Source organism: Petaurus breviceps, unplaced genomic scaffold (assembly GCF_028583685.1).
Source record: "Petaurus breviceps papuanus isolate PSGF00001 unplaced genomic scaffold, PetGlider_PUasm1.0 183, whole genome shotgun sequence".
In the NCBI taxonomy this organism is placed as follows: Eukaryota; Metazoa; Chordata; class Mammalia; order Diprotodontia; family Petauridae; genus Petaurus; species Petaurus breviceps.
Genome location: NW_027185791.1, coordinates 14,203,589 through 14,221,085, shown reverse-complemented (window position 1 = coordinate 14,221,085; position 17,497 = coordinate 14,203,589). Strand labels below are relative to the sequence as shown.

The 17,497-nt window shown below is 43.1% G+C and overlaps 1 protein-coding gene across 1 annotated transcript in view; it reads left to right on the top strand.

Moving 5' to 3' along the window:
- The window catches only part of MYO15A (myosin XVA), a 144,727-nt gene that overhangs the window by 9,620 nt on the left and 117,610 nt on the right, over positions 1-17,497 (top strand). Inside the window, exons 4-7 of the mRNA XM_069087739.1 lie at positions 3,569-3,632; positions 4,847-4,956; positions 8,749-8,823; positions 10,078-10,174. Coding sequence (XP_068943840.1) covers positions 3,569-3,632; positions 4,847-4,956; positions 8,749-8,823; positions 10,078-10,174 — 346 coding nt within the window. The remainder of the gene's footprint in view (positions 1-3,568; positions 3,633-4,846; positions 4,957-8,748; positions 8,824-10,077; positions 10,175-17,497) is intronic.

Below are 17,497 nucleotides of genomic sequence, written 5' to 3'. Positions count from 1 at the left end.
CTTTTTTTTTTTTTTAAAGCAATCGGGGTTAAGTAACTCGCTCAAGGTTACACAGCCAGTTATTTCTGGGTGGGTGCTAAGTGTCTGAGCCCGGGATTCGATCTCCAGGTCATCCCGACACTGGAGCCGGTGCTCTTACTCGCTGAGCCACCTGGCCGCCCCTAAGCAATTGGGATTAAGTAACTTGCTCAAGGTTACATGGCCAGGTGTTTCTGGGTGGGTGCTAAGTGTCTGAGGCCGGGATTCGATCTCCAGGTCTTCTCAACACTGGAGCCGGTGCTCTTACTCGCTGTGCTACCTGGCCGCCCCTAAGCAATTGGGGTTAAGTAACTTGCTCAAGGTCACACGGCCAGGTGTTTCTGGGTGGGTGCTAAGTGTCTGAGCCCGGGATTCGATCTCCAGGTCATCCCGACACTGGAGCCGGTGCTCTTACTCGCTGAGCCACCTGGCCGCCCCTAAGCAATTGGGATTAAGTAACTTGCTCAAGGTTACATGGCCAGGTGTTTCTGGGTGGGTGCTAAGTGTCTGAGGCCGGGATTCGATCTCCAGGTCTTCTCAACACTGGAGCCGGTGCTCTTACTCGCTGTGCTACCTGGCCGCCCCTAAGCAATTGGGGTTAAGTAACTTGCTCAAGGTTACATGGCCAGGTGTTTCTGGGTGGGTGCTAAGTGTCTGAGCCCGGGATTCGATCTCCAGGTCTTCTCAACACTGGAGCTGGTGCTCTTACTCGTGTCTGAGCCCGGGATTCGATCTCCAGGCCATCCCGACACTGGAGCCGGTGCTCTTACTCGTGTCTGAGCCTGGGATTCGATCTCCAGGCCATCCCGACACTGGAGCTGGTGCTCTTACTTGCTGTGCTACCTGGCTGCCCCCACCTTCTCAGTTTCCAATGCTGAATCTTCATCTATGTCATGCCCCTTAACTGTGGCTATACCCCCCTGCCCCCCGAGGCACTGTCCTGGACTCTCTTCTCTTTTCTCTCTGCATTCTTTTTTGTTGTTTTTTTTTTTTTTGAGGGGGGAAGGCTAGGCAATTGGGGTTAAGTGACTTACTCAAGGTCACATGGCTAGCAAGCATTAAGTGTTTGAGGCTGTATTTGAACTCGGGTCCTCCTGATTACAGAGCCAGTGCTCTATTCACTGTGCCACCTAGCTGCGCCTCTCTCTACATTTTTGATGATCTCATTAGCTCCCCATGGATATAATTACCTTCTCTTTGGAGGTCAACTCCTCCTCTCCCCCCAGATTTAGATATCCATCCCAAATCTCTCTCCTGAGTCCCAGTCCTGCATCACGTCAGGCATTCCTGTTGGCCATTTCAGACTGGATGTCCCATAGGCATCTCAAACTCAACACGTCCAGAACAGAACTGATGACCTTTCCTCCCAAACCCACCCCTCCTTGAAGAGTTTGACTTCTGCATCCCTACTATTTAGCACACTGTTGAACACATATGAGACATTTAAGTAATGCTTGTAGATTGATTGCCAATCAATTACAGATCACATGTTCAGTGACTACCATATGCTGGGGGTCTGTGGGAAGACAGAGGAAGATGTCCCAGCCCTTCTACTTGAAGAGTTTACATAGTCTAGTTGAGGAAACAAAACTAACCTGCACACAAAATACTTGGCAATCAGATGTGAGACTGTGTGATACATATGGGAACCATGGTATCAGAGTAAGAAGAGCTCAATAAGCTGAAGTCTTCAGGGAGACTTCATGGAGGGTAGAAGACCTGAGCTGGGTCTTGAAACGGCATAGCAGATAAAGTGCTGGACTTGGAGTCCTGAAGTCCTGAGTTCAAATCCTTCCTCAGACACTTAATAGCTTTGTGGCCCTGGTCAGGAAGCATTTCTCTCTGCCTCACTTTCATCTGTAAAATGGGAATAATCATAGCACCTATCTCACTGGATGAGAAATGAAGCTCTCTCACTTCAGACCGACTCTTCCTATTCTTCACACAGGGCAGGGCCTTCATCTCCACCAATGAGGAGAGAGTCCCTTACCAATGGACCTTCATATTAATGTTAGCTGTTACTTGCTAGCACTTGGGGCTCAAACCCATCGGTGAGTTAGGGGATGTCTACCCCAAGCATGTGGAGACTTCCCCTGGTGGAATGAGTGGATGAGAACATTGGTTCCCACGGCCACGAAGGCGGATGAAGGAGGAGCTGTGGAGTGCTGAGAGGTTGGACGGAAGTCAAAGATGCCATCGCCAGTCACCCTGACTCTTGTCTTGCCGCAGGACTTCAGCGACTCAGGAGGAGAAAGTGAGGCTGACGATTCTGTGCAACGTGTGCAAGTCAAGACGTTACCCCGTGATGCCACCAACTCCTTGGAAAGCAAGGACAAGCAACAGCAATGACGATCATATTATTATTATTGAAGTTTGAGTGTGATTTGGACAGACAGGGAAGAGAGGTCACTTAGACCGGGGGATGAGACGGGACAACGTGAAGCAGCCAGTAACGCACAAAGCTAAATTCAGGGGAGAATCAGGGGATCAGAGGGTGTTAGGAAGCAGAGAAAGGTCATGTTGCAGGGATAGAGTGAGGTCCTGACATGACAAAGAGCCACAGAGTAAGCCTGAGACTCTGCAGGAAGTGAATGAGCTCGGCCGTCCTCTCTGCGGCTTCTTTCTCCCCCATCTCCTTTCTCCCTGGGGAGCAGGAATCGTTTTGCTCCCAAGTTTTGGACCCCGGTACTGTCCATGGTCTTGTCTGAACATGGCTCATCTCTCCTAAGGCTCTTCTTGTGGAGCTCAGCTGCCAAACCAGGCTTGCCTCTGAATTCTGATGTGGACGAAAGAGAGCCACAAAGGAGACTCAAGGGGCAGTGGAGTCACCGGCAATTAGGTGATGTGGCAGATAGGACACTGGCCCCAGAGTCAGGGGGACTTGAGTTCAAGTCCTGCCTCAGAGACTGGCTGTTTGCTGCCCAAACAAGTGACTTAGCCTCAGTCTCCTCATCTGTAAAATAAAAATAATAATGGCACCATTTTACAGGGTTGTTGTGAGGATAAAATGAGCTAAAATGTATAAAGAGATTTGCAAAATTTAAAGGGCTATATAAATGCTAGTTATTATTAGAATGTGTTTTACTGATGATATATAATATATATTTCACTGATGAGATTATATATAATACACATATTATATATTCCTCCCCCTTTTCTCCTTCTTCCTCTTCCCTTCCTCCCCATGTATTCTATATTCTCTATTCATCTTTATTATGGAAAGGACATAAGGAGAGCAGAGGCCCAATCTTGGCCCTAACACTAAACTTCTATATGATCATAGACACTTAACCACTGTAAGTTTCAATATTCTAATCTATAAAACAAACAATCTCTTCCTCTCTAAAAGGGCTGTGCGGATCAGTTGGAAAACTGGAAATGGAGAAGTGGTAGGCAGAGTCACAGGGTGTTACGGACAGATGGAAGGTGGTGTAGTTTATTCACTTTGGGAGAACAGACAGAGGGAGGGAACTCTAGGGTCCAGAAGCCATGAGCCAGTCAATGCTTCATGTCACCCTATCCCGACCATCTCTCTCCTCTGACCTTTCAGGGACTTGCAGGAGTCTGCCGTGTTGTCCAATCTGAAAACCAGATTTGAAAGAAACCTCATCTACGTAAGTTCCCCCTTTCTTGTCACTCAGGCTCCATGGCCAAAGTTGTTTTCGGGAAGATGGGATATTCCTTGATAACCCTAAGGTGAAACAGAAAGCACAGCCTGGGGAGATGGAGAAGAGTTTGTCCTTTCCTGATTGGAGTGGGAGGAAAGGATGGTTTGAATTTCTGACACTGATTGCACATCGTTTATTTCTTTAGATTTTTCCTTCCTCCATTCTCTCTCCTCCCTCCCTTACTTTTTTCCTTCCTCCTGTTTTCCCCCTTCCTCCTTCCTCTTTCCTTCCTCTCTCCACCTACCTTTCCCGCTCGCCTTCCCTTCCTCCCCTTTGTCTTTTGCCCTTGCCCCTACTTCCTTCTTACCCATTTTCTTCCCTTCCTTCTTCTTCCTTCCTCACCTTTTTCTTCCTTCCCAGTCTCATCTTCCTTCCTTCCTCCCAACCTCCTCATTCCTTCCTTATCCTTTCCTCTTTCCTTTCTCCCTCCTCCTCCCTTCCAATCCTTCCTCCTTCCACCCTTCCTCCTTACTACTTCTACCATTTTCCCCTCTTCCACTTTCCCCTTCTTCCTCTCTTCCCTCTCTTCCTCCCCTTCCTTCTGCCCCTTTGCCACCACTTCCTCCTTACCTTTTTGCTTTCTTTCTCCCTTTCCTTCCTTACCCTTTCTTCCTCTCTCCTTCCTTCTTCCTCCTTTCCCCTTTCTCCTTATTCCTTCCTCCCTCCCTCCCCTCCTACTTTTCTACCTCTTCTTCCTCCTTGCCCCCATTTTCTCCTTACCTTTTCTTCTCCTTTCTTTCTCCTTCCCTCTTTCTCCTTATTCCTCTCTTCCTTCTTTCTCTTTCCTTCCTCCCTCCTACTTTCCCTCTCTTCCTCCCTTCCTCCTTCCCCTTTGCCCCTACTTATTGCCCTACCCTTTCTTCCTCCCTTTATCTTCTCTTCTTCCCTTCTTTCTCTTTCTCCTTCCCCATTTCTCCTTTTCTCCCTGACCCCTTTTTCTCTTCCCCATTTTCCCCTTTCCCCAGACTCTCACTTCAGGCAGCACAGGGCCCAACCCAGGAGAATCTGTACTCTTTCTGGTAACACTATGAATCAATTATTCGACAAAATATGTCAGGCCCAACAGTACCAGATGTAGGACCCAGCCAGGTCTCCAGATACCTATTCCGGTACTTTCCACAGTAACACAGTTGTCCTAGGCTAGCCTCTCTTTGTTGCAGACCTACATTGGCAGCATCCTGGTGTCCGTGAACCCTTACCGAATGTTTAACATCTACGGGATCGAGCAGGTGTTGCAGTACAAAGGACGAGCCCTGGGGGAGAATCCACCGTGAGTGTCCTCAGCCCTTTCGCTGGTGGGGGGAGGCTGGGACGGGCCGCCCTTCCCTTCCCACTCGGGTTTCCCTTTTCCAGCTACCCAGAATCCTGCTTGACTGGCCTTTAGAGACGGTTCAGGGCAGGAGCTATTTGCCCTTTTTGTGCCGCACATCCCTTTGGTCGTCCAGTGAAGGCTACGGACCCCTTCTCTGAATCATGTTTTTAAATGAATAGAACAAAATACACAGGACTGGGGAAGGGAATCAGCATTTAGATAGTCTCCTATGTGCCAGGAACTGCACTAAATGCTTGTTACAAACATCAGCTCTTTTGATCCGCATAACAGCCCTGATAGTTAATGCTGTTATTGTCCCCATCTTACGGTTGAGGAAACTGAGGCAGATAGAGGTTAAGTGATTCACTCAGGGTCACACAGCTAGTCTGAGCTAGGTTTGAATTCAGATCTTCTTTGACTCCAGGCCTGGTGGTCATCCATGATGCCACCTAACTGCCTATTTACAAAGTAAACCAACTTTATTGAAATACAGTTATAAAGGTATAAATATTTTTAAAATAGATTAAATATATTTACAATTATTTTATTTACAACTTGTATTATTATTTTAAGTTTAAATATAATCTTTTTTTAAAAGCCAAGTTCATGGATCCCAGGTTAAGAACTCCTGGTTAGAGTTAGCAGCCTAAAGTGCCTGAACACCTCCTGCATCTCCCCCCCCCCCCCCCCCAGGGATCCCACAGTCTACCTGGGGCCATACAACTTGTGGGAAGCATGATTTTAGGGCTCAGTTGTGCAGGGCTGCCATTGAATACTACGATAGCATGAAGAAAGGAGATCAGTAACATCAGTATTAACTGGAGCATTGGAGGAAGGAGGTTTTTGGACTTGAGCTGGGACCGAGAATAAAGCCAACCTTTAAAAAAGAGAAAAAAGCAAAGATGATGGAATCCCACATCAAAAAGCATGAATTATTAGAATATCCCGAAGAGAAAGGGGGATCTGTGGGAGCTAATAAGGGACAGTGGAAATCCCAAATTGCTTTTTCTAAATGTTATGAAGGGTAGAAACTCAGACTTGTGAAATGCAAGTATGAGCCTAAGAAACAGGTTAATGTGTTGGCAAGTTAGGATCACTGACCTCTGCCCCCAGCCTGGGTCTCCTATGTTGGTTAACTTGACTTAGAGGTACTATCCCAACACATCCATAAGTGGAGTGTGAAGAAAGAAGGTCACTGCTCAAAGGACAGACAATATGTGCGCCCCAACGCTGAAGCAGAATTCATGCACTCGCAGCATGTTGGGATGGGCTCGCCAACTCCCCAGAAAAGCCTGCATTCAGAGAATCCACATCCAGATTCATTAGGCCAGGAAAACATCAGCGGTGCTGAGAAGACAGCTAATTCTGACTCTGACACTAGTTATGTGACCATATGTTACACTTTTCTATTTGTATCTCCACTGTCTGTCATAGTGTTCAGCACTTAATAAATGCTTTATTCATTTATTCATGGATAAGTCACTTAAAAACCTCTCTCAGCCTGTTTCCTTATATGACAAAGGAAAAATAATTTGCACTGTCTCATAAGGTTATCTATTATATAAAATATGAACTATTGTTACTAGTTACAATAGTAACAATGGCTCTCATTGATTGGCCAACAACTGGTCCCAGGTCAAGCCCTACTTGGTCATTGTTTGGGCCCTGATTGATTCTGAATGAATGTAACTAACAATTGTTTCTGTTTTGGCCAGAAACTCTGAGGGTCTTCCCCTCCCAGACAGATTTTTTTTGACTAGGTAAATGAGGCCATTCTTTGCTTCATTTCTTACCTAATCTTAATCACTGAATGGGTGCTGCCTCTATGAAGCTGAGACCTGGAAAAGAACTTAGCTTAAAAAGACCAAGGTCCCCCACTGCATCCAGGGTCATCTCCAGTCGTGCTGATCTCTATCTCACCCCTGGACCCAGATGGCTTGGAGGAGAGAGTGAGGCTGGTGACTGTTCAGCCCTCCCTCACTTAAATCCAATTCACTTGCCAGTCATGGCATGGCCTTCCTGATGTCATGGTCCTCTTGGAGCATGAAGGACAGGCAACAAAAATAACAATAAAGGTCCTTTCTGGGGCTCTATAGAGACAGCTGTGTCAGGGTATTGTGTACATGCTCACCAAGTTAACACACCAGGCTTTTACACTCTGGACAATGTTTCTTTGGGCTGCCATAGATAATGCCAGATTGCAGTCAGACAACAACCAAACTGGAATCCACTTGTGAGGCTGTTCAGAAGATTCTGGGGTCACTGTAGCTGGAAGTGGCCTCGCAGGCCAGTTGGTCCAGCCTTCTCTTTTCACAGATAAGGAAAGGGATTGGCCTTAGGGTGAGCATAAGAGGTAAGATTTGATCTCAGATCCTCTGACGCAAACTCTTTCCTGAAGGGAGTCTGGGATGTGTCAGGAGTGTGTCTGGGGAGGAGGGGGAAGAGAGTAGAGAAAGGAAAATGTGCTAGGACATAGGTGTTGCAAAGTCTAATGCTGAGTCTGTACAGGAAGCCAGGTCCTGAAAGGGAGGGGTAATGGCAGCACAGAACCTAGGAGAAGGAAAGGAAGGCACGAAGGGGCATGGGGTCAAGTATGGTGATGGAGACCTAAGTCAGGTGGCCAGAAAGGGGGTCCTTAGAAGCAGAACTCTGGAATAAAGAAATTGCAAGGGCAATTGAGTTTAAAGCCCCTAAAACCACTGGCCCCACCCCTATGATTCTTAAAGTGGCCACAACAGCATGGGCATCTGTATGGATCCTGGTAGGAGCAGAGTCACTGGCTCAGCTGCTATCTCCTTAAGGACAGGGCTCATACTCGAGTTCCACAAGTCTGAGTTTCTACCCTTCATCTCCATTTTTAAAAAGCAATTCAGGAGTCTTACTATCCCTTATTAGCCTCTACAGACTCCCCTTTCTCTTCAGGATATTGTAATAATTCATGCTTTTTGATCTGAGATTTCCCCCATCTTTGCTTTTTTGTTTTACGAAAAAAAGATTCTCTTTATTCTTCAGGTCCCAGCTCAAGTCCAAAAACCTCTTTCCTCAAATGCCTCTTTATGCTATTGCAGTACTCGATGGCAGACCTACACATTTCAACCCTTAGGTACAGAGGACATACTGTAGTCAATCTGATCATTGCTGTCAACTCTGGCTGACCAAGTCACATTGGTAGTCCTAGAAACGAGAGGAAATGGACTGAAATTAGAGCCAGGAAAATTGGTTAAACATTAGAAAAGGCTTCTAAACTGTCCTTTGGGACACCCTAGCCCAAATGGCAATCAGTCAGTTTGGGGAAGGAGGGAAGAGCTGTGGCCTGAGCATGTAGATCCTATGTTCTGATCCCTTGCAGCCTTCTTTAAGTGGCTAAGAAGAGGACACCCTTCCCCTTCTCCAAGTCATGCACTCATGACCCTCATTGAAAGGTTACACTGCTCCCAGGAAGCCCCTTAGGTAGAGGAGAGACCTCCATATTCCTGAGATGGTTAGATTTGACCCTAATTGAAAGATGGTAATATTTCTTTCCAGGAAGCTCTTTAGGTAAAGAAGATCCTTATTTGTGAGATGGTTTCAGTTCATGGAAGCAGAGGACCTTGGAGTCTTCCTTTTCCTTTGTCCTTTTGTCCCACGTTTCTGCCCCCTTGCCTTCCCTACTCCCAGCCCCAGCCCCAACACGCACCATCCTTACCCTGGGAATTTGTCAGAATCCATGCTTCCAGGAGGGATAAAGTGAAAATGGTTTGTGCTTTGCAGGCACCTCTTTGCGACCGCCAACCTTGCTTACACCAAAATGCTGGATGCTGAACACAACCAGTGCATCATCATCAGGTGAGAGGAAGAAAAGAACTCCAGGAAGGTGGAGAAGGGGGCGTGCTGGGGTGCTCTCCAAGCCCAGTCTCTATTTCTGAGCATCCAGATTATACAGAAAGTCAAATAGAGGTTTCTGAGTTTTAGTCCCCTAAGTGACCTTGGACATGTCACAGTGCAGTGCAATGCAGTGTCTCTATTTGTCGAAAGAGACCTCCTTTCCTCTGATCCTCACCCTCTTGTTCCGCAGATTATGCCTATGTTAGGGGTTACATGTTTCCAAAACTAGGAATCCTGGGAAAGAAATATAGTACCTAAAAAACCCATCAGAGTCAGTAAAAGTCACATAAGACAACAGATTTTCCTTGTTTGAACAAGGAAAAAAACAAGTCATGTTGTTTTGAGCACTGCTCTAATTCTGCATTGGCACAGCTTTACATTTTTATAGATTTAAAGGGGGAGATAGATTAAACAACAGTGGAAAATGTCAAGGGCATGATGGCATTTTGAAGTTTACATTCTCTCTATTTTTTTTTCTGAAGGGGGGAAGGCAGGGCAATTGGGGTTAAGTGACTTGCCTAAGGTCACATGGCTAGTAAGTGTTAAGTGTCTGAGGCCGGATTTGAACTCAGGTCCTCCTGACCCCAGGGACAGTGCTCTATTCACTGGGCCACCAAATTGCCCCAAGAAGTTTGCATTCTCAAGCTGCAATATCTTTAATAGCTAATAATAGCAATAGCTAAGATTTATATGGCACCTACTATGTGCCAGGCACTTTACAATTATTATCTCATTCCATCCTCACAACAACCCTGAGTGGTAAGCACTATAATTATCCTTGTTACAGGTGAGGAAGAATAATAGCAACTAACATTTAAATTGAACGTACAATGCACCAGGTATTATGCTAAATGCATTACAATTTTTATTTCATCCGATCCTCATATCAACCTAGGAAGGTAGGGGCTATTTTTATCCCCATATTACAGATGAGGAAACTGAGGCAAGCAGAGGTGAAGTTACTTGCCCAGGCCCACGTGATAAGTATCTGAGGCCAGATTTGAACTCAGGTCCTCCTAACTCCAAGTCCAGTGCTCTATCACATGTACCATAATTTCATAAGAACAAGCTTGTCCTACAGGATCTAGATTGTTAAGGTGGCTCCAAGATGCAATCACTTTTGTTCTCCCTCTTCGTTAGGAATAATCCAGCTTCTATCCCCGACCCTCTGATTCCCCTCTCCATTTGGGCTTCTTTTCTCTGTCTTTGATTTAGTGGGGAAAGCGGTTCAGGAAAGACTGAGGCCACAAAGCTGATCCTTCGCTACCTGGCCACCATGAACCAGAAGCGGGACATCATGCAGCAGGTAAGGGCATCATCTGTCTTCCTCCAGCCTGCCCTGGTCCCACCATGGTGCATACGACTGGCTGGGGAGTCTGTGGATCCCCCGCCCTGGAGGACTCCAGAAACCAGGGAACTTCACCTCAGTGTAGAACGCTTTAAGGCTGGTGAAGGGAACACACTTTGGGCCTGGGAGTCAGAAGACCTGGTGCTAGTCCCACGACTGTCACCATCACTATGGGACCTTGAAACCCGCTTCAGAACCATAGATTTAGAGCCAGGAGGGATCTCTGAGGTCTTTCAGCTTAACTACCTCTCTCTGTCTCTCTCTGTCTCTCTCTCCCTCTCCCTCTCTCCCTCTCTCTCCCCCCCCTCTCTCCCTTTCTCTCTCCCTCTCTCTCTCTCTCTCTGTCTCTGTCTCTGTCTCTGTCTCTCTCTGTCTCTGTCTCTGTCTCTCTCTCTGTCTCTGTCTCTGTCTCTCTCTCTGTCTCTCTGTCTCTCTCTCTGTCTCTCTCTCTCTCTGTCTCTCTCTCTCTGTGTCTCTGTCTCTCTCTCTCTCTGTCTCTCTCCCCTCTCTCTCCCCCTCTCTCTCTGTCTCCCTCTCTCTCTTTCTCTCTCTTCTTGGTTTAGATCTTTAGTTTCATTGAGTGCAGGAAACTCCCAATGAGGTAATTCCCTCTATCCACACAGATCCTTAGTTATTCTGCAACTTAGTCTTTGAGTTCCCTAGGGCCACAGAGAGCTGAGTGATTTGCCAAGAGTCAGTCACATAGCCAGTATGTGTCAGAGGCAAGATTTGAACCCAGGTCCTTTGACCTTGGTCCTTTGTCCCAATCCAAACCCCTTCCCACTGTACCACATAGCCCTCATCTGTCAAGTAGTAGGCACACTGACCTGATTACTCATAGAGCTGTAGTGAAATTCTGGAAAGATCTTAAACATATAAAGGTCTTGTGATACATGAAACACCATACATGCCTAGCATCTGTGTAGAGGCAGAAGGTGCTTGGCTGGTGAGCACTTAGTTATTCCGTCTTGACTGGCTTCCACCCTCTTGTGAGTGGTACCTCTCTTTCCCAGCTTTTCCCAAACAAATCATGTTTGATTTTTACTCTGGTCCCTCCCCTCATCTACATAAGGTTGGAGGGCAAGGAGGGGATGAGGTCATTTCTCTTGAACCTGCTCAGGAAGAACAATGGGAGTGTGAGGTACCTGAGACCACGATCTCAGAAACAGATCCTGCACAAATCTTCCCTCACCAGCTGCTGACTCTCCTCAAGGAACCCAGGTCCTCCTGGTCCCTGCTTGGGGGAGGCTATCGACATGTGAATTAACACATGCCATTTGTTCATCAGTAAAATTCCAGTAATTTGGCAAAAAAAAAACCTCTCTCTCCCCCCCTCTCTCTTTCTCTCTCTCCCCCTCTCTCTCTCCCTCTCTTTCTCTCTCTCTCTCTTTTTCTCTCTCTCTCTCTATATATAGGTATGTATATATAGATATATACATATATTTATATATAGTGAATAGATATTATCGTAGAAAATCTATTTCTCAAGATATAAAAATATTCAGAGATTCACTGATAAGTACTGCTGACAATCATACTTATCAACATGCAAAGACATTTTTCTATTGGCTTATTACATGTTCAGAGCACAGCCCCCCATACACAAAACCCAGTGAGCCCTGAATAACATTTTCAGCAATCTTACACACTCTTTAAGTCCATCAGCAGGATGGGCACAGTTGGAATTTCACTGGCCAAGGAAGGTAAAGGTTTACACATTAAAGAACTGACAGCAGAAGAAGGGCCACATCAGATAAAATAACCAATTGGTCTGTAATCACCAGAGCTAAAGCTAGTATACCAAGTTGGGATTTTGTAAGCTGACAAAGCAGGAACTCTCTAGAGAAGACGTCCCTCTTTTGCAAGGGGTGACCTGGGGCATGGCTGATTCTTGGCTAGCCAATATCTAGCTTCTGTCTGATCCCACCAATTCACACCTCATACAAAGTACTTCTTCCTTTCTCCCTCCCTCTCCCCTCAAAAGCATATTATTAAATCATTTACAGAAAGAAGAAAAATGTTCTTCATGCTTGGCAGTCTGATATTGGCAATGGCCAGAATTTCACCAGTTTTGTTCCTTCTTCTTGTTGACTTTATTTTCATTGTTGTGGCCACTATTTACTATTCATTTTAAGTTTATTGATCTTTTGGCTTTATTCACTCTGCATTATTTCATACAAGCCTTTCCATCTTCCTCTAATTTCTTTATATTTATCGTTCACTATGGTACGGTGAATTTGCATAAATTCAATATCATTATTTGTTCAGCCATTACCCTTTGGGCACTAATTTTGTTTTAGATTTTTATTATTACAAACCATGCAGTTAAGTGGCACAGTGGATAAAATGGTGGGCCTGAAATCAAGAAGACCTGAGTTCAAATCTAGTCTCAGATATTTACTATCTGTATGACCCTGAGCAAACTACTTCATCTTGACTTCCTCAGTTTTCTCAACTATAAAATGGGAATAAAAATAGCAACTACCTTCCAGAGTTGTTGAGAAGATCAAATGAAATAATATTTGTAAATAAAACAGCAACAACCACAAAACCCACTTACTGTGTGCATGGCACATAGACGCTATTTCAATGCTTATTCCCTTCCCTAACACTGAACACTTTTGTATATGTAAGGTTTCTGTAAATAATCTCATTGGGATAATAATGGAATCTTTGGGTTAAAGAATATAAACAATTTAATACTATTTCCTGAATAATTCCAAATTATTTTCCACAGGTTTTTTAAAACTAATTCACAGTTTTGCCAGCAGCAAATTAGTGTGCTTTGGACATGTTGAATTTGGGATACCTACAGGACATCCCATTTGAGAGGTTCAAAAGGCAACTGGTGATGTAAGACTAGAGTTCAGAAGAGAGACTAAGGCTGGATATTTAGATCTCAAAGTCATCAGCACAGAGATGATAATTGAACCCATAAAAGCTCACGAGATCACTAAGTGTGCCTCCAAAAAATGAGTCTTTCCATCTTTTAGGATCTTTGTAAGAGGTGGTTACTGTTATTTGTAAGTTGTAAGTAGTAGTAGTAGTAGTAGCAGCAGTAGTAGTGGTAGTAGCAATAGCTATCATTTATATAGCTTCTACTATATGTTAGGCACTGTGCTAAGCACTTTAAAAATGTCTCATTTGATCTTCACAACAACCCTAGAAGGGAAGTGCTATTATTTTCTCTATTTTACAGTTGAGGAAACTGAGGCAAACAAGAGTTAAATGACTTGTCCAGGGTCACACAGTTAACAAGGATCTAAGGCTGAATATGAACGGAGGTCTTCCTATCATAAGCCCAGCACTTTATCTACTGTGCTGTCAGGGCAGCAAGATGGCACAGCGGATAGAGTTGGCCTTTGGTGTCCAGGAGGACCTGTGTTCAAATTTGACCTTGGACACTTACTAGCTGTGTGATACTAGGGAAATCACTTAATCCTGAATGCCTCAAAGGAAAAACAACCCGCCAACTGATTCATATCCTTTATTGGAGAATAGTTCTTATCTTATGTGTTTATGCTAATTCCCTATAGATTTAAGCTTTTGTCAGAAGTTTTTTGTTTGTTTGTTTTGGGGGGGGGAGGCAATCAGGGTTAAGTGACTTACCCAAATAGCACAACTAGTAAGGGTCAAGTGTTTGAAGCTGGTTTTGAACTCCCATCCTCCTGACTCCAAAGCCAGTGCTCCATCCACTGCCCCTTGTCAGAGTTTTTTAATGTATTTTCCCCACTTCACGTACCTTCTTCTGACTCTCACTGCATGGATTATATTTGAAAAGTTTTTTCTAATTTCGTACAGTATAATTAAGACTATTCCTTCTGTACCTTCTCTAGTTGTATATTTTCCCTTATTCATTATCAGGGATAGGGAGTAAACCTGTGATTTCATTGGTATAGGGAACTCCTGGAGGAGGAAATGCCCTCCACCAGTGCAGGTCAGCACTTTCTCTGCAGTTTATAGCCTTAGAGACTCTGCTAGAGCCCTAAGAAGTTAAAGTCCTTCTGCAGGGTCACAGAGCTAGAATGTGTCAGAGGGAGAATTCGAACCTCAGTTCTTCCTGGTTATGAAGCTAATCCTCTATCGACTATGCCCTGTGCCTGACCTCCATCCATTTTCTCATAATTAGGAAATAATTATTTATATAGAAATATTATAGGTAATAAACATATAAAACATAAACAACATTAGCATTCAATATCTTATACAAATACATTATAAATATTATGTTATCTATACTATATTATTTAATTACTTCTCATAATTAGGAAAGACCTAAACTTCCATGCTTCTGGCATTTTAATGGTTGCCATTTCTTATATTTATGTGCCATCAGTTTGGAATGTCTTATTGCCTAAGGTATAAAATGCTGATCTGCGCCGATTTGGGGGCAAAATTATTACCAGTTTCCCCGGCAGCCTCGTCCCTACCCTAGCAATTTGCTTTCCGGGATTTGTCAAGCACCAGCATTCTGGGCATTTTGGTTCCCAGGTCCTGATTATCCAGTTTATTCCACTGACTTTTTCATTTTATCTAAGACCAGGGAGTTTGAGAAATACTGTTTCATATTGTGGTTTTAGATCTGATAGCCCTAAGTGTGACTCCTATAACTTTTTTTTTGTTTTATAGCCTTGATATAACGTGACTACTGACCCCTCCAAATGAAGTTTTTTATTATTTTATCTAATTCTATGAAGTATATCTTCAGTAAATCCATTGATAAGTGTTAAATCTGTAAAATAACATGGGTGGTGTAATCATTTTTACTGTATCGGTGTGGTCCAGACATGTACATGGACTATATATCCAATTATTTAGGACTTCTTTTTTTCCTATAAAAATCATCTCATAGTTATATTTTTACAAGTCCTAGGAATGTCTTGGCAGGTTAATTTTCAGAGTTAATGCATTTTGCTGTTATCTTAAATGGAATTTCTCTCCTGTCTTTTTTTTCCCCTGTTTTTTGGGGGGAGATAATTTGTAGAAAGGCTGATGAATTTTTGTGGATTTCTGTAATATTCTGTTACTGGACTGAAGCTATTAATTGCCTTGATTAATCTTTTCATTTGGGTTTTATAAGTAAATCATTATATCATCATCGAATAAGGGTAATTTAGCTTTTACTTTAGCTATGCTAATTCCTGGAGGTTCTTTTCTTCTGTCATTGCCAGAGCTAATATTTCTAATGGTCTGACAGTGGAGGCTGAGGGCATCCTTGCTTTACTTTGGTCTTATTGCAGAAAACTTCCAGTGCTTCTCCATTATAAATAGTACTAGCTCCTGGTGATGAAGTTTTTAATATTTTTGCATCAGTATTGAGCTATAGTTTTCATTCTCTGTTTCTATCATCAGGACAATATTTGTCTCATGAAAGGAAATGAATGGCTTCTTTCTCAACTTTTTCGGAAAGATTATGTAGCAAAGGAATTGCCTTTTTTTAAAATATGTTCTAGAGAGAGAAATTTGGAAAGAAATGTAATGAGTTCTGTTTTGGGTATGTTTAGTTTGAGATGTCTAAAAGGTGGTTCATGGTGTGGTACTGGAGAGAGACTAGAGAGGATGTTTTAGAGTGGAATCGTCTGCAAAGAGATGATAATTGAACTGATGAAAACTGGTGAGATCACCAAATAAAAGAGTATAGAAGAAAAAGAGGAGAGGGCCCAGGATAGAATATTCCTGGGAGTTTTCATTTTGGGGTTTCTTTCAGGAAGTGATCCATGGATCCTTCTTGTTTCCCCTTTGTCCTCTGGTTCCAATAGATCTGAGCAATTTTTATTTCTGATTTCCTGAAATATGATTATTCTAGCAGTTTTGTTTTGGTCATGGTTTACATGTAGTCCAATGATTCTTTTTAAAAAAAATTGTCAAATTTATTTCATTAAATATTTCTCAATTACATGTAAAAACATTTTAATAATCTTTTTTTAATTGAGTTCTGCATTCTTTACCTTACCCCTACCTCTCATTCTTCCTTGAGAAAGCAAGCAATTTGATATTGATTACATATGTGAAGCCACGCAAAACATTTCCATATTAGCCATGTTGCAAAAGAAAACACATACCAAAAAATAAAACAAGAAAAATAAAGTTTTGAAAAGATAAGCTTCAATCTGCATTCAGAGTTAATTAATTCTCTCTCTGGAGGTGGATAGCATTTTTCATCCTGAGTCCTTTGCAACTGTCTCAGATCATTGTCTTGATCAGAATAGAAAATTCTTTCATAGTTGTTCACCCCTACAATATTGCCTTTACCATGTATAACGTTCTTCCGGCTCTTTTCATGAATTCATACAAGTCTTCACTGGTTTTTTTGAAACCATCCTGGTTGCCATTTCTTATAGAATAATAATATCCCATCACAATCATATACGACTACTTGTTCAGTCGTTTCCTAATTGTTGGGCATCCCCTCAATTTCCAATTCTTTGCCATGAGAAAAAGAGCTGCTATGGATATTTTTGTACAAATAGATCCTTTCCTGTTTTATTTGATTTCTTTAGGATACAGACCTAGCAGTGGTATTGCTGGACCAGAGGGCATGCACAGTTTTATAGCCCTTTACTGCCAAGTTGTTCTCCAGAATTGTTGGGTCAATCCACAATTTCACCAAGAGGGCATTAGTGTCCCAGTTTTCCCACATCCCCTCCAGCATTTGTCATTTCCCTTTTCTGTCATGTTAGCCAATCTGACAAGTGTGAGGTGGCATCACAGAGTTGCTTTAATTTGCATTTTTCTAATCAGTAGTGAATTAGAGCATTTTTTCATGTGGCTATTGAGAGCTTTCATTTCCTCTTCTCAAAACTACCTATCCATAGCCTTTGAGCACTTATCAACTGGGGAATGACTCTTATTTTTATAAATTTGTCTCAGTTCCCTATATATTTGAGAAATTAGACCTTTATCAGATCAACTCGCTGTAAAATTTCCTCCATTTCCTGTTTTCCTTCTAATTTTGGCTGCATTAGTTTTGTTTGTGCAGAAAGCTTTTTAATGTCATAAAAGCAAAATTATTTATTTTACTTCCTGTGATCCTCTCTATCTCTTTGGTCAGAAAGTCTTCCCTTATCCATAGAGCTGACAGGTACATTTTTTCCATGCTCTCCTAATTTCCTTATGATATCACCCTTTATGTTTAAATCATTTATCCATTTTGACTTTATCTTGGTATGATATGTGAGACGGATGTTGTCAGGTCTATGCCTAGTTTTTGCCAAACAGCTTACCAGTTTTCCCAGCAATTTTTGTCTTCTAGTGAAGTCCCCAAAGCTTGGATCTCTGGGTTTATCA